The 19,289-nt window shown below is 47.7% G+C and overlaps 1 protein-coding gene across 5 annotated transcripts in view; it reads right to left on the reverse strand.

Annotated features, from left to right (window-relative positions):
• Positions 1 to 19,289, reverse strand: part of ULK4 (unc-51 like kinase 4) — a 2,246,396-nt gene that overhangs the window by 2,034,959 nt on the left and 192,148 nt on the right. For all 5 annotated transcript variants that reach the window (XM_078663530.1, XM_078663529.1, XM_078663527.1 and 2 more), the window contains one exon: positions 8,378 to 8,540. In XM_078663530.1, the coding sequence (XP_078519656.1) occupies positions 8,378 to 8,540 (163 nt within the window). The remainder of the gene's footprint in view (positions 1 to 8,377; positions 8,541 to 19,289) is intronic.

Here is a 19,289-nt window from a genome sequence, read left to right on the forward strand (position 1 = left end):
CGCTTGGTCACGCACGCGGGACCGTGAGGAGATATATTCCGAAGCTTCGCCTCTCGCTCCACGGCAGTTTGGCGAAGACCCGTCGCGCGTCTTGACAGAGTGAAGCCAGGAGCAGCGTCGAAGACCCCGCAGTCCATCCAAAGATCACAATGGTGAGTCGTTTTACTGTAATGGACGTTATTAAAGGCGGGCGCTGCGTTATCGGTGCTGGCACCATGACTATTCGCGCGTTGCCTTTCCAGGGACTTCTAGGGTCCATATCCCAGGATACTGGGGGTCAGTGTAGTGTTAATATCACAGGTTCAGAGGGTCCACGAGAGGGGTGTACATGACCAGTAGGTTCACGCGCGTGACAGGTCGAAGAGCGCCTAGGCGCGCGCTGAGCGGGGGCGGCACCGGCTGTCGCCTCATTAGGGTTCCAGTCAGAGCCCGACATTTTCAGTCAGAAACTTCTATGGAAAAGGGGCGTATTACGGCTGCGATTTCTGTGCCTACACCTTAATCTTGTTGACATCTATCAGTGATATTTTCCTGTTGGTGGTCGGGCGTCAGACTGAAGTGTGGTTTAAGTATATAAAGTATATATGTAAAATTACGTCACCCAAAGAAACTACGATTTCGAATGACTTTTTACTGGCTGCATGGTTATCGGCTCATAGGCCTTCGTCGTTTTAGCAGGATGTCCTTGACCAGTGCACGTGTGTTGTATGTTCACCATTGACCTAAGTGATGATTGTATCTAGAAATAGCGTTCGTAGTCTATGGGAACATAGGTTAGGACCAGCACCATTGGTATGATGATCAAACTGTTTTTTTTTTATCATTGTTCGCCGTAAGTGTATCTGGTGACATTGCTTCTGCATTGTTCCCATCCCACTGGTGGTTACATTGGGTTAAAAAAGACAATTTTCAGGCACTAAAGTATACTGTCGCAGCAAGGCGTGCCTTTGAGTTTCTTTCCGCGCCGCGATCCACCCCGGAGCAGTTCAACAGCCGTGGGTTTGCTTTCTCTTGCAGCGCGAGTGCATCTCGATCCACGTCGGCCAGGCCGGGGTCCAGATTGGCAATGCCTGCTGGGAGCTGTACTGCCTGGAGCATGGCATCCAGCCAGACGGCCAGATGCCCAGCGACAAGACCATCGGCGGCAGCGAGGACTCCTTCAACACCTTCTTCAGCGAGACCGGGGCCGGCAAGCATGTGCCCCGGGCCGTCTTCGTGGACCTGGAGCCAACGGTGGTCGGTGGGTATTAATCGGTGTGAGGGAATGTGCATTCATGGGTCACAAGTCTAGACAAGTACTCGTCACCTCTAGTGCAAGATAATACTATCCAATAGCTGTATCGCCGATGTGTTTTGTCAACGCAGCCTCTAGACATGAATTCACAAGAGTGAGCAGAGTTCAACTAATGAAGACACTCCAGCCTTTATCAGGCTTGGCCCACTGCTCAAAGCAGGGGTGTATACCCGTTAGCCACCCCCCTCTATTAGTGGATTGTAATGTGTAAATCTCACTCTAGAACCCTTTGATGTCTAATGTGTGCCCCTGGTATTTAAATGTTAAACATGCTTATGACTAAATGCTTATGGCCACACTTCTCAGATAACATGTTGAACATAACTTATTTACATTGTAGATGAAGTACGTACCGGGACTTATCGACAGCTTTTCCACCCCGAGCAACTGATCACAGGGAAAGAAGATGCTGCCAATAACTATGCGAGAGGCCATTACACCATTGGCAAGGAGATTGTCGACCTGGTCTTGGATCGTATTCGCAAACTGGTAAGAGATGCGCAACTGCTGTCGGAGCATGGAATGTCAGTGTAAACTGCAGACCTCCACCTGTCCCCAAACACTCATGACATCCTAGGAATGCAGCTGTACTTTTTCGTTTCAGTTATAGGGAATCCTAGTTCTCCATTAATGTATTTAAAGAGTGGATGATGGTGACTGATATTTTGGATGGGTGGAAGACTACATAGGCTCGGAGCAGCCTGCACCACTGCTGATGAAATTAGTGTCTATGTATTGCTAGTCTCAGTTAAAACTCTCTTCAGCTAGAGTATTTTTGTGTTTTATTTGTTTAAATTTGTTTCTGTACACTTTCTCGATTCCTGAATGAGAAATTGAATGCCTTCAAGGGAGGGGGCATAGACTTTGGGAAGGAAACTAAAACAAGGGTGAAATACAGCCTACCTGACGTCGCTCTGGAGCCTGCAGTGGAGCCCGTCGGCCTGGAGCGCGCCTCGGAAGAGACGCCGGAGGGCGGGAGCGTGACGCCGTGAGCGTGCACGTTGGCGTTCACAGACCTGAGTCGGCTCGTGCCCAGGTCTGTAGCGGCTCGTGCACAGCTCTGACTCCCTTGGGGCCTAGCAAGGTGACTATAAGTCTCGTTGGCGGCAGCGCTTCGCGCTGCAACGCCAGCGAGACCTAAAAAAGAAAAGGGATAACACCTGTCTGGACCAAGTAGTTTACACTGTATTTTGGTCTGATGGTATGCATCTGACCTCTATACTTAAAGAGACTCTCGATGTTTTGCCAAATCTATACTGCAGCAAACAACACCCACCTAAAGTAGCCATAGTCATGTCCTGCCTCCCATAGAACAGGTGGTCATGTTGAAGAAAGAATAGCAGCAAAGATACTAGTTGCCCTGGTTTACAGACAATATATAGATGGCAGCTAGAGTCACTGAGTAGCTGAAAAGGAGGAAATATCCAGCCGCAGATACTATAGCATTATATTGGGCACAACTTTGTAAACACAGTCAGGCCCCTGTGATCTCGAATTATAAAACATCCACAATTTTAAAAACACTCATGACACAGCAAAATACATAATATTACAATGTTATAAAACATTTATTTGGTTGGGGGGGGTCGAGGCTTGCCATGAGCAAAGATGGTGGAGCATTAGCGAGTATCCTGCATCTGTCTCTGGACCCTGACATTTTCTGGAGCCGCACTGACCACTAGCCAATGCAGGGCCCTGCCTTGGGACAACAGCAGGTGTCCATTGAGAAAGCTACGAGGTGACAGCGAGTGCTGAGTTCTGCGTGGATGGTAGCGAGAATGGGGTCACCCAAGAAATCTGAAGGACCTGGGTTATAATTGGTATGGGAAACAAGTGGTCCTAGATCATAGTTTAAGTTAATCACATTAATGATAAAAATAATTTACTTCATGAGTAAGTGTAGTTACTACCTGCAAAGAAAAAGAAGAAAGCCAAATGCATTCACATATAACAAACGGTACCCATGGTCAAGTTTTAGCCAAAACTCTTCAGAAAGGAATTTTATTTCAAAATAATTTTTATTTTCAAAATTATATATTTAAACACAAGTTTCTACTTTTGAACACCAGGTTACAGCCAGGTGGCGAGATGTAGAGGGTGTGAAGAGGGTGCTCGTGAAAAGAGAATAGAGGTATAGGAAAAATTGTAATTGTTTAATAGATCAAGTCTAGAATTAGACTTGTTTTCAGTGGAGGCCTGCCCCTGGCGTTAGTTACAGCCAAAAACGTTATTTCTTTTATCAACAGAGTACAGTGAATTCATCATCTGTAGGTTTTTTTAGCAGGGGATGGTGGGAGAACAGCGGCAGGGTGCAGGCCCACGTTTTTGGCTCTATTCTCTTTACACAAGCACCCTCTTCACACCCTCTACATCTCGCCACCTGGCTGTAACCAGGTGTTCAAAAGTAGAAAATTGTGTTTAAATATATAATAAAGATAGAGTGAGGGCGATAGATAGATTGATAGAGTGAGGGCGATAGATAGATTGATAGAGTGAGGGCGATAGGTTGATAGAGTGAGGGCGATAGATAGATTGATAGAGGGAGGGCGATAGAGTGAGGGCGATAGATAGATTGATAGAGGGAGGGCGATAGAGTGAGGGCGATAGATAGATTGATAGAGGGAGGGCGATAGAGTGAGGGCGATAGATAGATTGATAGAGGGAGGGCGATAGAGTGAGGGCGATAGATAGATTGATAGAGGGAGGGCGATAGAGTGAGGGCGATAGATAGATTGATAGAGTGAGGGCGATAGATTGATAGAGGGAGGGCGATAGAGTGAGGGCGATAGATTGATAGAGGGAGGGCGATAGATAGATTGATAGAGGGAGGGCGATAGATAGATTGATAGAGGGAGGGCGATAGAGTGAGGGCGATAGAGTGAGGGCGATAGAGTGAGGGCGATAGAGTGAGGGCGATAGAGTGAGGGCGATAGAGTGAGGGCGATAGAGTGAGGGCGATAGAGTGAGGGCGATAGAGTGAGGGCGATAGAGTGAGGGCGATAGAGTGAGGGCGATAGAGTGAGGGCGATAGAGTGAGGGCGATAGAGTGAGGGCGATAGATTGATAGAGGGAGGGCGATAGATAGATTGATAGAGGGAGGGCGATAGATAGATTGATAGAGGGAGGGCGATAGAGTGAGGGCGATAGATAGATTGATAGAGGGAGGGCGATAGATAGATTGATAGAGTGAGGGCGATAGAGTGAGGGCGATAGAGTGAGGGCGATAGAGTGAGGGCGATAGAGTGAGGGCCGGTCTGTCACTTGTGGCTGAGTGGAGGCAGAAGCATCTCCTCAAGCTAAACGGTGACAAAACCGAGATTGTCATCCTGGGGAAGCAGAAAGATCTTTGGGGTCCGCAACATTGGCCCAGTGCTATGGGTCCCATCCCCCAACCGGTCCCGGTGGTACGCAACCTGGGATTCCTCATAGACGACAGACTGTCTATGAGGCAACAGGCCACTAAGGTGGCGGCCATCTGTTTTACCACTCTAAGATGGCTCCAGAAAATCCTTTGGATGTTGCCTCACGCCACCAGGAGAACCGTAGTCCAGGCGTTAGTAACATCTCGCCTGGACTATGGTAACTTCCTTTATCTTGGTGCGGATGTTGCGACTATTAACAAACTACAGGTCGTACAAAATTCATCAGCCCGACTCCTCTGCAACATCCCGAGGAGATCCTCGGCCTCCCAGGCTCTTCGTGATCTTCACTGGCTCAAGGTTTCGAGTCGTATCAAATTTAAAGCCTTATGTTACCTTTTTAAAATTAAACAGGGCTCTGCCCCACTGTACCTTCAGAGTCTAGTCCAACCCTACAGGCCCAGCCGTACCTTAAGAACTTCGGCCAACTGTGACTATGTCATTCCCAGATTCAAACTGGTGAAGATGGGGGGGAAGATCTTTCTCTCAGTTAGGCCCCAAATATTGGAATGCCCTGCCTGTTGCCCTGAAGACTGAGACTAACATGCTCTGCTTCCGCAAAAAACTGAAGACCTTGCTTTTTTAATTATTCCTTGCAGTTCTTGTTGCTAATACTCAGCAGTGTTGTTGTTCTTTTTTCTTCTTTAGTCTATCCCTTGCGCCGGGAAACCCACTGCGGGTAGCTGTTGCGCATTACAAGTTTTAAATAAATAAATAAATAGAGTGAGGGCGATAGAGTGAGGGCGATAGATAGATTGATAGAGTGAGGGCAATAGATAGAGTGAGGGCAATAGATAGAGTGAGGGCGATAGATAGAGTGAGGGCGATAGATAGAGTGAGGGCGATAGATAGAGTGAGGGCGATAGATAGAGTGAGGGCGATAGAGTGATGGCGATAGATAGAGTGAGGGTGATAGATAGATAGATAGAGTGAGGGCGATAGATAGAGTGAGGTCGATAGATCGATAGAGTGAGGGCGATAGAGTGAGGGCGATAGAGTGAGGGCGATAGAGTGAGGGCGATAGAGTGAGGGCGATAGAGTGAGGGCGATAGAGTGAGGGCGATAGAGTGAGGGCGATAGAGTGAGGGCGATAGAGTGAGGGCGATAGAGTGAGGGCGATAGAGTGAGGGCGATAGAGTGAGGGCGATAGAGTGAGGGCGATAGAGTGAGGGCGATAGAGTGAGGGCGATAGAGTGAGGGCGATAGAGTGAGGGCGATAGAGTGAGGGCGATAGAGTGAGGGCGATAGATAGAGTGAGGGCGATAGATAGAGTGAGGGCGATAGATAGAGTGAGGGCGATAGATAGAGTGAGGGCGATAGATAGAGTGAGGGCGATAGATAGAGTGAGGGCGATAGATAGAGTGAGGGCGATAGATAGAGTGAGGGCGATAGATAGAGTGAGGGCGATAGATAGAGTGAGGGCGATAGATAGAGTGAGGGCGATAGATAGAGTGAGGGCGATAGATAGAGTGAGGGCGATAGATAGAGTGAGGGCGATAGATAGAGTGAGGGCGATAGATAGAGTGAGGGCGATAGATAGAGTGAGGGCGATAGATAGAGTGAGGGCGATAGATAGAGTGAGGGCGATAGATAGAGTGAGGGCGATAGATAGAGTGAGGCCGATAGAGTGAGGGCGATACATCGATAGAGTGAGGGCCATTTATAGATAGATAGATAGATGGTTGTGTGTGTGGGGGGTTGTGTGTGGGGGGGGTTGTGTGTGTGGGGGGTTGTGCGTGTGGGGGAGTTGTGTGTGTGTGCGGGGTTGTGTGTGTGGGGGGTTGTGTGTGGGGGGGGTTGTGTGTGTGGGTGTGTATAAGGCGTTTGATTGTGTGGGGGGTGTGTGTGGGTGTGTGTGTGTGGGTGTGTGTGTGTGTGGGGGTTGTGTGTGGGGGTTGTGTGTGGGAGGTTGTGTGTGGGGGGTTGTGTGTGTGAGGGGGGTTGTGTGTGTGAGGGGGGTTGTGTGTTTGGGGTTGTGTGTGTGGGGTTGTGTGTGTGTGGAGGGTTGTGTGTGGGGGGGTTGTGAGTGTGTGTGTGGGGGGTGTACAAGTAGAAAACAACTTCGTCCCCCTCGGGATTTTGAAAAGGTCTGAATCACCACACTTTAACTTGCTGTTCTGCAAATAGAACAACCAATCACTAAGTCGCCAGCTTTTTGATCATAGCTAAAAACATGTATTGGGGCACTACAAATTACTGCAAACGCTGCAGCCGGAGAATAAAGCAACTAAAAACCAGTAGACCAGAAAACAGGATTAAAGAAAAGCACATGAACTCCTCATTGACAAGCGAGAACAAGCTTGGATTTTGTTTTTTAATTGAAGACTGAGCTTCTAGGAAGGCATGACATGACAAAAGGCAAGACAGTCAAAGGTACAACTTTCAGATGAACCACAAGCAGTTCACGGTAGCGAACAGAAAACAAAACCGTTTTCAAAATATAAATACAATTCTAGACAACCATCAGGGGAGAAAACAAAATAATAGTGGATGTTAGATTTTAAAATGTTAACAAAGGTTATGGTCAGAGAAACCGGTCTCTGCAAGGTCAGCGGGCAAAGGCTCCAGTGGATTTAGCAGAAACAGGAAAATCTTCAAAGAGCCCGACCTAAAACTTGTCGCAGATGCCTGTTTGCCTAGCAACAGTGGGACGTAAAACGGGGAGGGTAGTGATATCGCGTGAGACAAGCTGTCTCTGTGGAGCCAACTGGGGGAGGGAAAGTAGCATGCTGTGCTGGAGGAATGCCGCCATTCTATAGCAAACACGGGGAGCGCGTCTTAAATAAACAAGGAGGTGCCAGAAGCACAAGCAGCAGCGTCCATAATGCCTGCTAGTGCCCGTAAGATCCGGGAAGGCAGTCAAATTGCACAGAGACCTGCTGTGAAGCACAGCATAGGCAGTGCAGAGCAGGTGGGTGAGAAGGACGCTGCTGACAGAGCAACATGGAAAGTAGATTGGGAGAGAGATGCACATGAGCGACGGCTGAAAAGCAAACGACACTCTGGGGGCGGGGGAGCGCATTTCTTTGAAGTCTGATGGGGGGGCGGGGGAGCGGCTTGCTTTGAAGGCGTAGTCAAATGGTGTATGGAGTGCGATGTGCGATGTGGCTGGTGATTTGCACGCGCCTGGCTCACATGAACTGAGTCTAATCCGCAGGTTGGGGAGACTTTTCGGAAGGCTTACTAGAATCTCGCCTAAAAAAGCTTACGCATTGCTTCAGCAAGACCTAAAAATCCTGAGCCCGACCCCTTTCTCAGCTTACTTTATATAAATATAAAAAGCCTAATGAACTAGGTTGGCAAGGCAATTATCTATACAATTATCTAATTAGTGTTATGACAGTCCTGCAGAGGTTTTCTTCAGATCATGTGCTTATTGAAACTACTTTATTGACTTGCTATTTTCAGTGATGCATGCTTGACGGTGAATACTACTGTAACCAGTACAGTACTGTTAATTATACCCAGATAATTTGCAACTCAGTCAAGACAATGATAATTAAGCCCAATTTGGGGCATAGCAGATATTTTACAAGCTAGTAAAAACACTTGGGTTTCAAGTAAAAGCCTAACATTTTTTAATATAAACTCATTCATATAAACTCGTTTATCCCAACTCGTTTCATGTAAACCCAATGCAATAGTACATCACAAAATGCAATACCTTTAACTCTGTTTTTTAAGTTTCGTCTTGGGGTGTTTTCACCACCGTCGCTTGCACTCTCTTCTGATCCAACTAAAGCAAAGAACTCTTCTAAGTTTTCACCTTCTGCTCTTGCCAAGCTGAAATTGCTGAATTTTAAAGTACCTGGACCATCCAACAATATCTGCAGATATAAAAACAAGTATTAACCCCTTCAGTGCTAATGACAAGGGTAACTCGTCATGGAGTTTCCATTGATTTCAATGGAAATTACATGAAGAAGAGCAAATACCCTTAGCATCCAAGTGGTTAAGTATAATTTTGAAAAATGTAATCTCAATACATAGCTTTACTTTCACATGAGGCAAAGATTTCAATACGCTCAACAGTAAACATTATTTCTCAAAAAGAATCTATTTTGGGTGCAGGATGGATGTTTCTGTTGAGGATGTTTATTGAGCAAATTTTTTGAGTGAGTACGTGCAGACATCTCTAAGCAGGGTTGTTCACCAGCACAAGGGCCACACAACCTAACATTCACCCAAATGTCTTTTGTGGAGATCCCTTCAATCATGTTCTGGATTTACATTTCCAATTTTCAATGGGCATGGAATTCCAGACTTTGGGTGCTGAAACCCACTTCTCATTCCCCACCCCCTTTAGTGGCACGGCTATACTGAGGTTGAATCAAGTGTCTACTTCACTGGCTAGAGTGGAAGGAAGCAAGTGCAGAGATCACCTTTCTCCAGTCAAACAACGTTTCTTCTTGAGCTCCAGGGCTACATACACACTCCAAATAAAACACATTCTGTGTGCTCTAGAGGTAGCCCATCAGCTTCCATTTAAGCTTTGGTGTAGTGTGCCAAACTCAAATATGAAGTTGTAAAAAGGCCCCAATTGCTATTGCTACAAAAAACAATGGCCACCTTGATGACCTTTTAATCCAGTTTTTGAACTCCACCCATAACAAGCATTTACAAAACCTAGAGGTCTTGCTGTTGGGACAAATAGGCTGTGTCAATGCCTTTTGGGTAACAGTGTACAACTTTGGAAAAAATTAAGTTGCAATGATGTGACCACTGTTGGTCAAATCATTGCATCATTGGTCATCCCTCTGGTGGGCACATGCGTGATGAAATTTGTGCATGCCAACAGAACAGCACAGGCACCATTTAATTCACTTTTTTCGTAACAAAAGTGCGAAAGAGTAACTGCAACTTTGGGGTCAGCAGTTGAGGAGCAGGTGAGAAGGTTGGTGGAGTGGGTGAGAGGGAGGTAGGAGTGGGTAGGGAGGGGTGCGGAATAGCAGCGCATTAGGGAGAAAGCAAAACAGAACACGGGGAAGAAGCACACAAGATAGCAAGCAGCACACAAGGGTGAGAGCATCACAGTGGTAGAGGAGAAAGAAATAATGGTCAGAGCAAGAAAGGGGTGGGGAGAAGCACACGAGGAAGAGAGGAACACAGGAAGTACATGACAGAGAGAACAAACAGTACACATGTGAGAGCAATATGGATCACCAGACATATTGGAGAAAGCTAATAAGGGAGAGAGCTGTAAAACATATGCACTTACATGGAGAGCGTAACTAAAAAGAAAAGAAAGTTCCCTAAAACTTCTCTGTGGAAGGATGCTGGTCAGTCAGTCAAAGGGATGGTAAAGAGGATATGCTCCAGGGAAGGGAGTACCACAAGATAAACAAGAGGGGACAAGGAAAGCCATCAAATAGGAGCAAGCAAATGAGTGACAATAAAACCAACCAATGTTAAATAGTTGGTGGGCTGTAATCCCCTGTATGTTCTTGGAAAGCCAACATCAGGTATTTTGCAACTAGACAGCGTGTGCTGTCTGGCAGGTTAGTCTTAAAAATCCCAGGTTACTGACCTTATCTCCTTATATCTTTATAAGAAAAACAAATCTTAGGAAAGGGGTTAGCATAGGCCATCCACTAACTATGGGCCTGATTTAGATCTTGAGTTGACGAGTTACTCTGTCACAACAAGAACTGATATCCTGTTTGCCTAACTAAAAATACCATTATATCAATCAATCAATCAGGTGTTTGTTAAGCACGACTACTCACCCGTAACGGTCTCAAGGCGCTGGAGGGGGGTGCAGCTTCCAGTCTATCACAGAGGTGGTCTGTCAAAGAGTCAGTTCTTGAGGTATATCGTGAAGATGGGGAGCGATGTTGTCTGTCTGAGGTGGAGCGGAAGGGTATTCCAGGCTCTGGCTGCGAGGAAGGAGAAGGAGCGGCCTCCCGATCTGCTCTTAGGGTCCTTTGGGGTGCATGGAATTTGAGTCGGCTGTTCAGGTATGCTGGGCCAGTGTCATGGAGGGCCTTGTGTGTGTGGGTGTGGATCTTGAAGGTGATTCTAGCCTCGATGGGAAGCCAGTGGAGTGTGCACAGGTGCTGAGAGATGTGGCAGTGTCTCGGCAGGTTGAGGACCAGTCTTGCTGCAGCGTTCTGGATGTTTTGTTACTTGCGGGTGAGGTTTTTGTTTATTCCATACAGTGCGTTGCCGTAGTCGAGTCTGCTGTTGATGAGGGCGTGAGTGACGGTCTTTCTGTGCTTGATGGGGATCCATTTGAAGGTCTAACGTAGGAGGCGGAGGGTGTGGAAGCAGGAGGATGCAACAGAGTTGATCTGGTGGTCCATTTTGAGCTCTGAGTCCAGGATGATTCCAAGGTTGCATGCGTGGGGGTGGGTGGGCTTCCAAGGGCGGGGGCCACCAGGTGTCGTTCCAGGCATCAGGGTTTGGGCCCATAAGGAGTACTTCTGTTTTGTCAGTGTTGAGTTGTAGGCAGCCGCTTTTCATCCATTTGTGACGGCTTCCATGCCTTCTTGAAAGCGGTGTCTGGCGGTGTTGGGTTCATGAGATAAGGAGAGGTTTAGCCGGGTGTCGTCTGCTTATGACACAATGTTGAGTTTGTAGGTTCTGACGATGGGTGCTTGCAGAGCCATGTAGACGTTGAAGAGCGTGGGGCTGAGGGAGGACCTCTGAGGGACTCCGCAGATGGTTGGTGTAGGGTCCGAGAGGACACACTGCATTCTGCCGGAGATAAAGGAGTGGATCCAGTCGAGGGCCTTGTCCCGGATTCCTGCATCGTGGAGTCTGCCTATTAGGCTGCGGTGAGAGACTGTGTCGAACGCCGCAGAGAGGTCGAGGGGGATGAGGGCTACTGTTTCTCCTCTGTCCAGTAGGGAGCAGATGTAGTCTGTTGCGGCGAGGAGGGTGGTTTCTCTACTGTGGTTTTTTCTGAAGCCGGATTGGGAGGAGCCGACGATGTTGTGTTCTTCGTTGAAGGTGACGAGTTGGCTGTTGATGGCTTTTTCAATGACTTTCACTGGGAACAGGAGCAGGGAGATGGGTCTGTAGTTCTTGAGGTCGGTGGGGGTCTGCAGAGGGCTTCTTCAGGAGGCGTTGATCTCGGAGTGTTTCCAGTCATCAGGGAATGAGGCGTTCGTCAGGGAGCGGTTGATGGTGAGGCGGGGGCATGGGTGCAATGGTGTCGGCAGCTCTTTTGAAGATGTGGTAGGGGCAGGAGTTCGAGGGTGCCCCAGAGTGGAATGACTTCATTGTCTTCAGTGTTTCTTCGTGGTGAGAGCTGTCCAGTTGTCAATTGTTGGCTTCAGGGTGTCATGAGTGGCAGGTGAGGGTTCAGTGTGTTGGTTGTCTTCGTCGAAGTTGTCGTAGATGTTCTTGATTGTGTGGTGGAAGAAGGTGCTGAGTTTGTTGCAGAGGTCTTGTGAGGGAGGGGTGTCAGTAGACTAGCTGGTGGGTTGGGCGAACTCCTTGATGATGCTGAAGAGTTGTTTCTGTTGCACGTGTCTGTGTGGAGATTGTCTTCAATCGCTTTTTTTCTTGTTATTCTAATGAGTTGGTGGTGGGTGTTAGTGATGGCTCTGAAGTCGGTGTGGGCCTCTGTGGATTTGGAGTTCCTCCAGGCCTTATTGAGACGGCTGCATGTGCGTCTGGACTCTAGAAATTCAGTGGTAAACCATCTGGATTTCTTGGCGTGAGTGTTGTTTTTCTTGAGGAGGGCTATGGTGTTGGCGCTGTTGGAGATCCATCTGTGCAGGGTTCTGGCTGCAATTTTGGGGTCGTCGTCTTCCATGATGGATGGGGTGGAGCTGCTGTGTGAGGAGGTGAGCTGGTTGTCTGTGATTTTGGTCCAGTTTCTTCGTCGGAGAAGGTGCTGGTGCCTGTGGATGGTGGGTGTTCTGAAGGTGAAGTGGACGCATCGGTGGTCTGTCCTTGGGAGTTCAGAGGTGTGGCTGATAGCGATGGAGTTTCCTGTTGTGAAGAGGAGGTCGAGGGTGTGTCCTGCTGCGTGCGTGGGTTTGGTCACGATCTGGCCGAGTACAATGTTGTGGAGGTTGTCCAGGAGGGATGGGGTGTTGGGGTCCAGTTGGTTGCGAGGTGGAAGTTGATGGCTTCCAGCAAGGTGTAGTTGGTAGATGTGATGGCATGCAAGGAGAAGATGTCTGTGATGGAGTTGGCAAATGGTCTGCGGGATCCAGGGGGTCGGTAGAAGAGGGTTAACCGGAGGGTGATGGTAGGGCTGGCAAGTATCTTGAAGTGAAGGTGTTCCGTCAGGTCTGTGACTCATCAGGGGCCATGCTCAGGCGGAGGGTGGATTTGTGGATGATGGCGATTCCCCCTACCGGGCGGGAGGGGGCGGTCCTTCCTGGAGATCTTGTATCCTTGGGGAATGGCGATGTCTGGTCCCAAGGTGGTGTTGGTCCAGGTTTTGGTGAAGAATGCTACGTCCAGGCTGGTGCTATCAAGGCGGTCCCAGATTTCGGTGGCGTGTTTGTGGAGTGATCAGACGTTGAGGAGGATGCACCGCAGGGTCTTCAGTTCTGGTGTGTTCTTGCGGGTGGGTTGTGCTGGGTCAGTGTTCCTGGCGGTGCTGTAGGTGTGCCAGCAATGGTGACAGCTGAAGGGTCAGTGGGTGTCGGCTGGTGATGCTAGCTTGCAGTTGTTGTTGTGGCCTGGGTTGAGTGTGTGGCGTGCCGCTGGGTCGTAGCGTTGGCGGTTCGGAGATCCAGGGTTCCTGGTGCTGGTCGCGGTCAGGTCGTGGACGGCCACACAACAGCTACCATTATGTAGGGTTTGGGGGGCTGGACAGCTGGGAGGCGGAAGCCGGGAGGGGAAATGGAACTGGCTGGTCGTGCTGGGGGGAGGGGCAGCAGCGGCAGAAAAAACGGGGGAAAGGAGGCCAAAAGAGTGAGGAAAGTTAAATAAAAAGAGAAAAAGTGCAAAAAGAATAAAGGGTGAAACGGAGCAGAAAGCAGAGAAAAAGTGAAGAAAAGCCAGAAGGGTGAAGAAGCTAGAGGGTGACACGGAGCAGAAGGAGAGGATGAAGGGGGCAGAAAGTAGAAAAAGGATGGCCTCGAACACCAGCATTATGGGAGTGCAGGGGCTCACAGAGGGCCTCACTTAATGGTGGAGCTGCGAGGGTGGGAGAGCAGTTTCACTGACAGTGAGTCAGTGGTCTTGCTATGGGATTTATGTTTCCGCGGACAGGACATCTGTCACCATTGTGACTGAGTAACCCAACTGCCAAGATCTAAATAAGGCCCTAAGTGTTTAACAGAAGTTGACCTCTATTTTCTATTGCAATGACCTGCGACACATAAAGCACTATCCAGTGATTTGTTGCTAGATTATTTAATGATTATTTGGGACACCTCTCAGCATGGTGAGCTGTTGAGGCTTACTTCAATACATTTCAAACTCTAAAAGTTAATGACACAATTGATTACTGTATAAAACATTGAAAAGTGATTTTTGAAAATGGCCCTTTTTAGGGTGTTTTCCCTTGAATTTTGCCTTAGCCCTCCTGGTTTTCCGCTGAGCTACATGATAGCCTTAGGACTTTGAGTGCTTTGTAACTGTCATCCAGTGCCAAAGCGCTGTATTTGTCATATACATACTGGTGATTGGTGTATACATGATTGGCTGATTTGAGCTAGTTGCAAGCCCTTTGTGGAGTGGTAAGACATATATTCAGGGAATGTAACTCAGATGCTACTAAGTGGGCCTGCAGCACTGGTAGTTCCATCCATGAAGGTAGCTCTTCAAGCGTAATACAGGTTTGCCACCTATATGTGCAGGTTACTGTTACTCAGCTTGGCATTTAAAAGCTGAATGCCGAAGTTCTGCATGTATCTTACTACATCTGAGTACACCCTGGAGGAAGGGGGTGGTGTAGGGACGAGGTAGGGCGTGGGCACATGTGCGCTGCAAGCCATAGTAATAAAAAACATTGGAGGGCGTGTTCAGTACTGTGAGGCCTGCTTCTTGCATTGATTAACATGGGGCATCTAAGGAAAGGCTATTGAGCTGTATTTCCTAATTGCAGAAGAGTAGCAGTATGGTGTTCAGTATCGATGGATGGCAAATACTCCCCGGTAGTGAGAGTGGATTTGACATTATTAATCTGAAAATGCCACTTTGGGAAAGTGGGCATTTTTATGCTCATGGCTCTGTGTGCCTGTCAACTTGCCTTCAATCCACATCTGGGTGCTGAGGGGACAGCTACATCTGTGCATTCTTGATGGAGGCCCATAAACTAGGGGCCTGCAAGGGAAACGGCAGACCTCTGACTCGGAGGGCCCTTCCTGGGACGGATAAGAGGGGGTTGAATTGGCACCTGCATTCCAAGGGGCAGGGCCCTGGCTCCACTAAAGATATTGTTCAAGCGCCCCAGGGTAGTGAGGTTCCTTAATTTTGATTCCATTTTACATTCAAACTCCATTTTGTGTTGCCTTTACACAGGCTGCATGGTTCACGAAGTGTTTCTGCCCTTTGGACTGCAACGTGTTGAAAACCCCCTCTGTCCTTGCTTTGAAACTCATTTCAGACACCAGCTGGCCTAACCAATTCTTGTCTGGATCACCTAATCCCTGTATCAACTATCTGTTAGCCTTTAGCATTCTTCTCGTGCAGTATCTTATCTTTTGCCCTTCGCTATTATCTCCCTGTGTTTTCCTATTCCACAACCTTTTCCGTTGAAGCACGCAAACATGTTCTACCATTACTGATTGACCTATAGGTGCTGTCATAGATTGACTTATCGGGTTGGGCAAAAGCATGACTTGAGGGGGATGTTCTGGTTTCATGATGCTTTGTTTTGAATGTTTTCCTATTCGCTAATATTTGGCAGATCTTGTATGCCCATGTTAAGTATTTTGCATGCTTGCAAAAGCTAGGACTGCCCCTTACTTTTATGCTGAAGTTTGTAACCCTAAGCATATAAAAGGCCTCTGTTTTCTGTACTCTTCAGACCGCCTCATTCAGTTGCTACGGCTTCTGTGTGACATGGCCTCACTTATAAGTTTAATAAAGATGTCTTTTCCTATTTCAGCTTCTGTGCCAAGTTCTTCTTTCTATTAGTAAGTATTCTCTGAGAATGAAGATTTCAGTTTCTTCAAATGGCGCCCAACAACGTGGGCCTCATCAGAGAAGTGACTTTCTAAAGGAGTGATCTTGTCAGGAGACTGAAATCTACTGAGGAGGAGAGGACGGGACTCTGCTACTTTGTGCACAAGGATTCTGGAGATTCTCTGTCTTCGCAGCCCGGTATATTTCTGATCTTCCTGATTTTGATCCTCCACATGATGTCACTCCTGACTGAGAACCTTTTTGGCGTGAGTATTCTAAAAAAGGACCATTAGGTCATGTAGACCTTGGCAGTTAGAATTTGGATAACCTTTTGATTGTTAAGAGTAAGGTAGTTTAGTAACCCTTACTGTAGCTTTGGAATTTTGGAATTCGTGTTGGCCAACTTTGAGTTTAATATGGATTTGATATGCAAATTGAAATTTGTGTAGGCAAGTAATGAGGAGATATTTCTCCATTTGGTTTTGTTGAACGGTGCACGTACGAAAAGTACATTAAGCACTACTTTGATTATAATACTTGCAATATTCTGCGGTATTTTTGGCATGCCTGTTGTCAAGCTCACATTGAAGAATGTGTTGCGTTTTTTGAAAGGTACCATAGTGTGATGTGAAGTAAATTAGCCGGTTCCGCTAGAAAGAATATCTAAATAGGTTTAGGTTTAAAAACATATTTCTTCCTTGGTGATTTTGTATCCCCAGGGAATTAAAATATGACATAATACAGTCAGTCAGTCAGATTAGCTTTATTCGATTTTGGTTTAAAAATCATAAAAGCAGCAACAATACATAAATAATTACCTTAACATTTCATTACAAAGTTAATATCAATTATTAAAACAGGATTAATTAAGTATGACGGATCAGCTAATCAATATAAAACATTTCATTATCAAGTAAGACAACTCTAAATACAAAAAGGGTCATGCATACAGTGCCACAAGATAGCTTAAGGTTCAGGGAAAGAACATCAGGCAGACCTATGTCAACAGTTTACTTATCATTTGCATACTACCGTGTCAGTTAGGCTAGTACTCATTGGTGGCCTCTTTATAATTAGTTCTCAGAATATGCAATTTCTAAACTATGGTTCAAATCTATTAGAGGCTAGAAGGTTAGTGGCGCTAGGTGCGCAAGATCCCCTTCCCCTGGAGTTGTATTTCTTGCCGTTGATCTTAGTAACGGGATGTGTAGGATGCTCGGGTAGAAGTCATGCAAGTCCCAAATGCGAATGGGGCCATCTCCCTCTTTGGGCTGGCAAAATCGTAAGTAGGGGACGATGTTCCTATACCTAAATTTAATTAACACCAGGTCCCCAGAGGTGTTTTTGGGCAGCGTACCTAACCACCCCACCCTCCTGACGCTCAGGATTCCGCCATCTAGATCAGGTGGCAAAGGTCTGTTGTTCTGTAGCCAAAAAATAACCTTATTTAGCAGGTCCTGATGTGATTCGTGTTTTCCCTGGCTGAGTGCAGGAACCCCAGAGAGGACAGTCACATATGGGGCGGCTTCAGGAGGTAAGTTAATACGTGGCATCCTTTCTGGATCAGCTCTAGCCACTGTGTGGTTTATTAACGCGGGTTTTAATGCCACTTTAGGGCATTTAGGGCCTGTTGCGGTAAGGGTATTAGGAGGTAGTAATTGAGTTTGGGCATTCTTACGTATAATTGGTTTAAGCTTTTCGGGGGTAATGGGAGAATTAGAGCAAACGGGTATTGCCATCTTATTGGTTGGTGGAGAATACCTTTTAATTATTTTCTCAATGCTAGTCAGTCTGTCCCCCAGGTCATTAATTTTTATTACCAAAGGTGATATGACAGATAGTAACAGTTGCTCGAGCTGAGCCAGTAAAGACAGTTGGGAGGACGATACAGGGTCATCTAATTTATCTCCAGCCGTATCCACCATTGATGTGGTTGGGTTAGAGGGGGATGATGTAGGGCTGGTGCACAATTTTTGGATTTTAGGTTGGTTCTCATTGGCATTTTCCCCGTCATGCTTCCTTTTAATATTGAGACCCCGAATCAGTGCATTGGCTTGAGTTTTATCTTTAGTTAAAGGTAGAGGTAGGTCCCACGGAGTGCCGTTTGAATTGTCTGAATTACTGCCCATAATAGGAGGGGGTGATGCATCCGGGACATACTTGGTGCCACACAGGGCATTGAGCTCCTCCCAGATGGACATGTTTTGTATACAATATGCAGAAGAGAAAAAGTGGCAATGAGCAGTATAGTACGAGTCAATAGGTAAAGTGCGTCTCTATACCTCTTCCTATGAAAAAAGTCAGGTGGGGTGGCCCGTCCCATCCTCTTCTGGCCTCTGATGGCCGTAGAGGGCCCGCCCTTTGCCCGGGCTTCGCCCGGCACCGCCCGCGCGCGTCCGCGGGGCGGAGGAATCTGCCGCTGGTTAAGCGCCTCCGGGCGCGAAAATGCAGGAAGTGGGTGGGCGGTGGTTCCTGTTTACCCCAGAGCTTGCTGGGAGCTGTAGTTCCTCACCGCTATGGCCGTGTGGATGGAGTGTAACGGCGGCGGGAGGAACGAGCAGCGTAAGGAGCCCAGCAGCCCGCCAGCAAGTGAAGGTAGGTGTGGGTCTGCCTAGACCCTTTCTTGCCCCTTTGCCAAGTGAGCCGGAATCCCCACTCCTTAAGGGAACTGCCGCTGGTTAAGCGCCTCCGGGCGCGGAAATGCAGGAAGTGGGTGGGCGGTGGTTCCTGTTTACCCCAGAGCTTGCTGGGAGCTGTAGTTCCTCCCCGCTATGGCCGTGTGGATGGAGTGTAACGGCGGCGGGAGGAACGAGCAGCGTAAGGAGCCCAGCAGCCCGCCAGCGAGTGAAGGTAGGTGTGGGTCTGCCTAGACCCTTTCTTGCCGCCCCTTTGCCAAGTGAGCCGGAATCCCCACTCCTTAAGGGAACTGCCGCTGGTTAAGCGCCTCCGGGCGCGGAAATGCAGGAAGTGGGTGGGCGGTGGTTCCTGTTTACCCCAGAGCTTGCTGGGAGCTGTAGTTCCTCCCCGCTATGGCCGTGTGGATGGAGTGTAACGGCGGCGGGAGGAACGAGCAGCGTAAGGAGCCCAGCAGCCCGCCAGCGAGTGAAGGTAGGTGTGGGTCTGCCTAGACCCTTTCTTGCCCCTTTGCCAAGTGAGCCGGAATCCCCAAAACAAGGATCCTTTGTTCTGTGCAATTTTATGAATGAAGATATGCAGAACGATTTTTGGTGTTCTGCCAGCTAAAGATAGTGAATTGAGGGTATTTTCGCTTCTTGGATATACATCAGTCTGTTGGGCTGTTTTTGCAGTCTTTTGGAACAGTATTGAGAAGCGTTTCTTGTAAATATGACTTACAACTAGTATTTGCAAATGGTTTGGTTTAAGTACAGTCTGTGGGCTGTCCTTGGTTTCTGTTCTGAGTATTAATTTGTGGGTTAAATGTGTGTTTAAATGTCTATGTGGTTTTCCCATTAGTACAACTTTTGTAAGTACATAGCGATGGCGCTATTCACGAAATGCATGGCTAAAGCGCGCTGTAT

This window comes from Lissotriton helveticus, chromosome 10, assembly GCF_964261635.1.
Source record: "Lissotriton helveticus chromosome 10, aLisHel1.1, whole genome shotgun sequence".
NCBI lineage: Eukaryota > Metazoa > Chordata > Amphibia > Caudata > Salamandridae > Lissotriton > Lissotriton helveticus.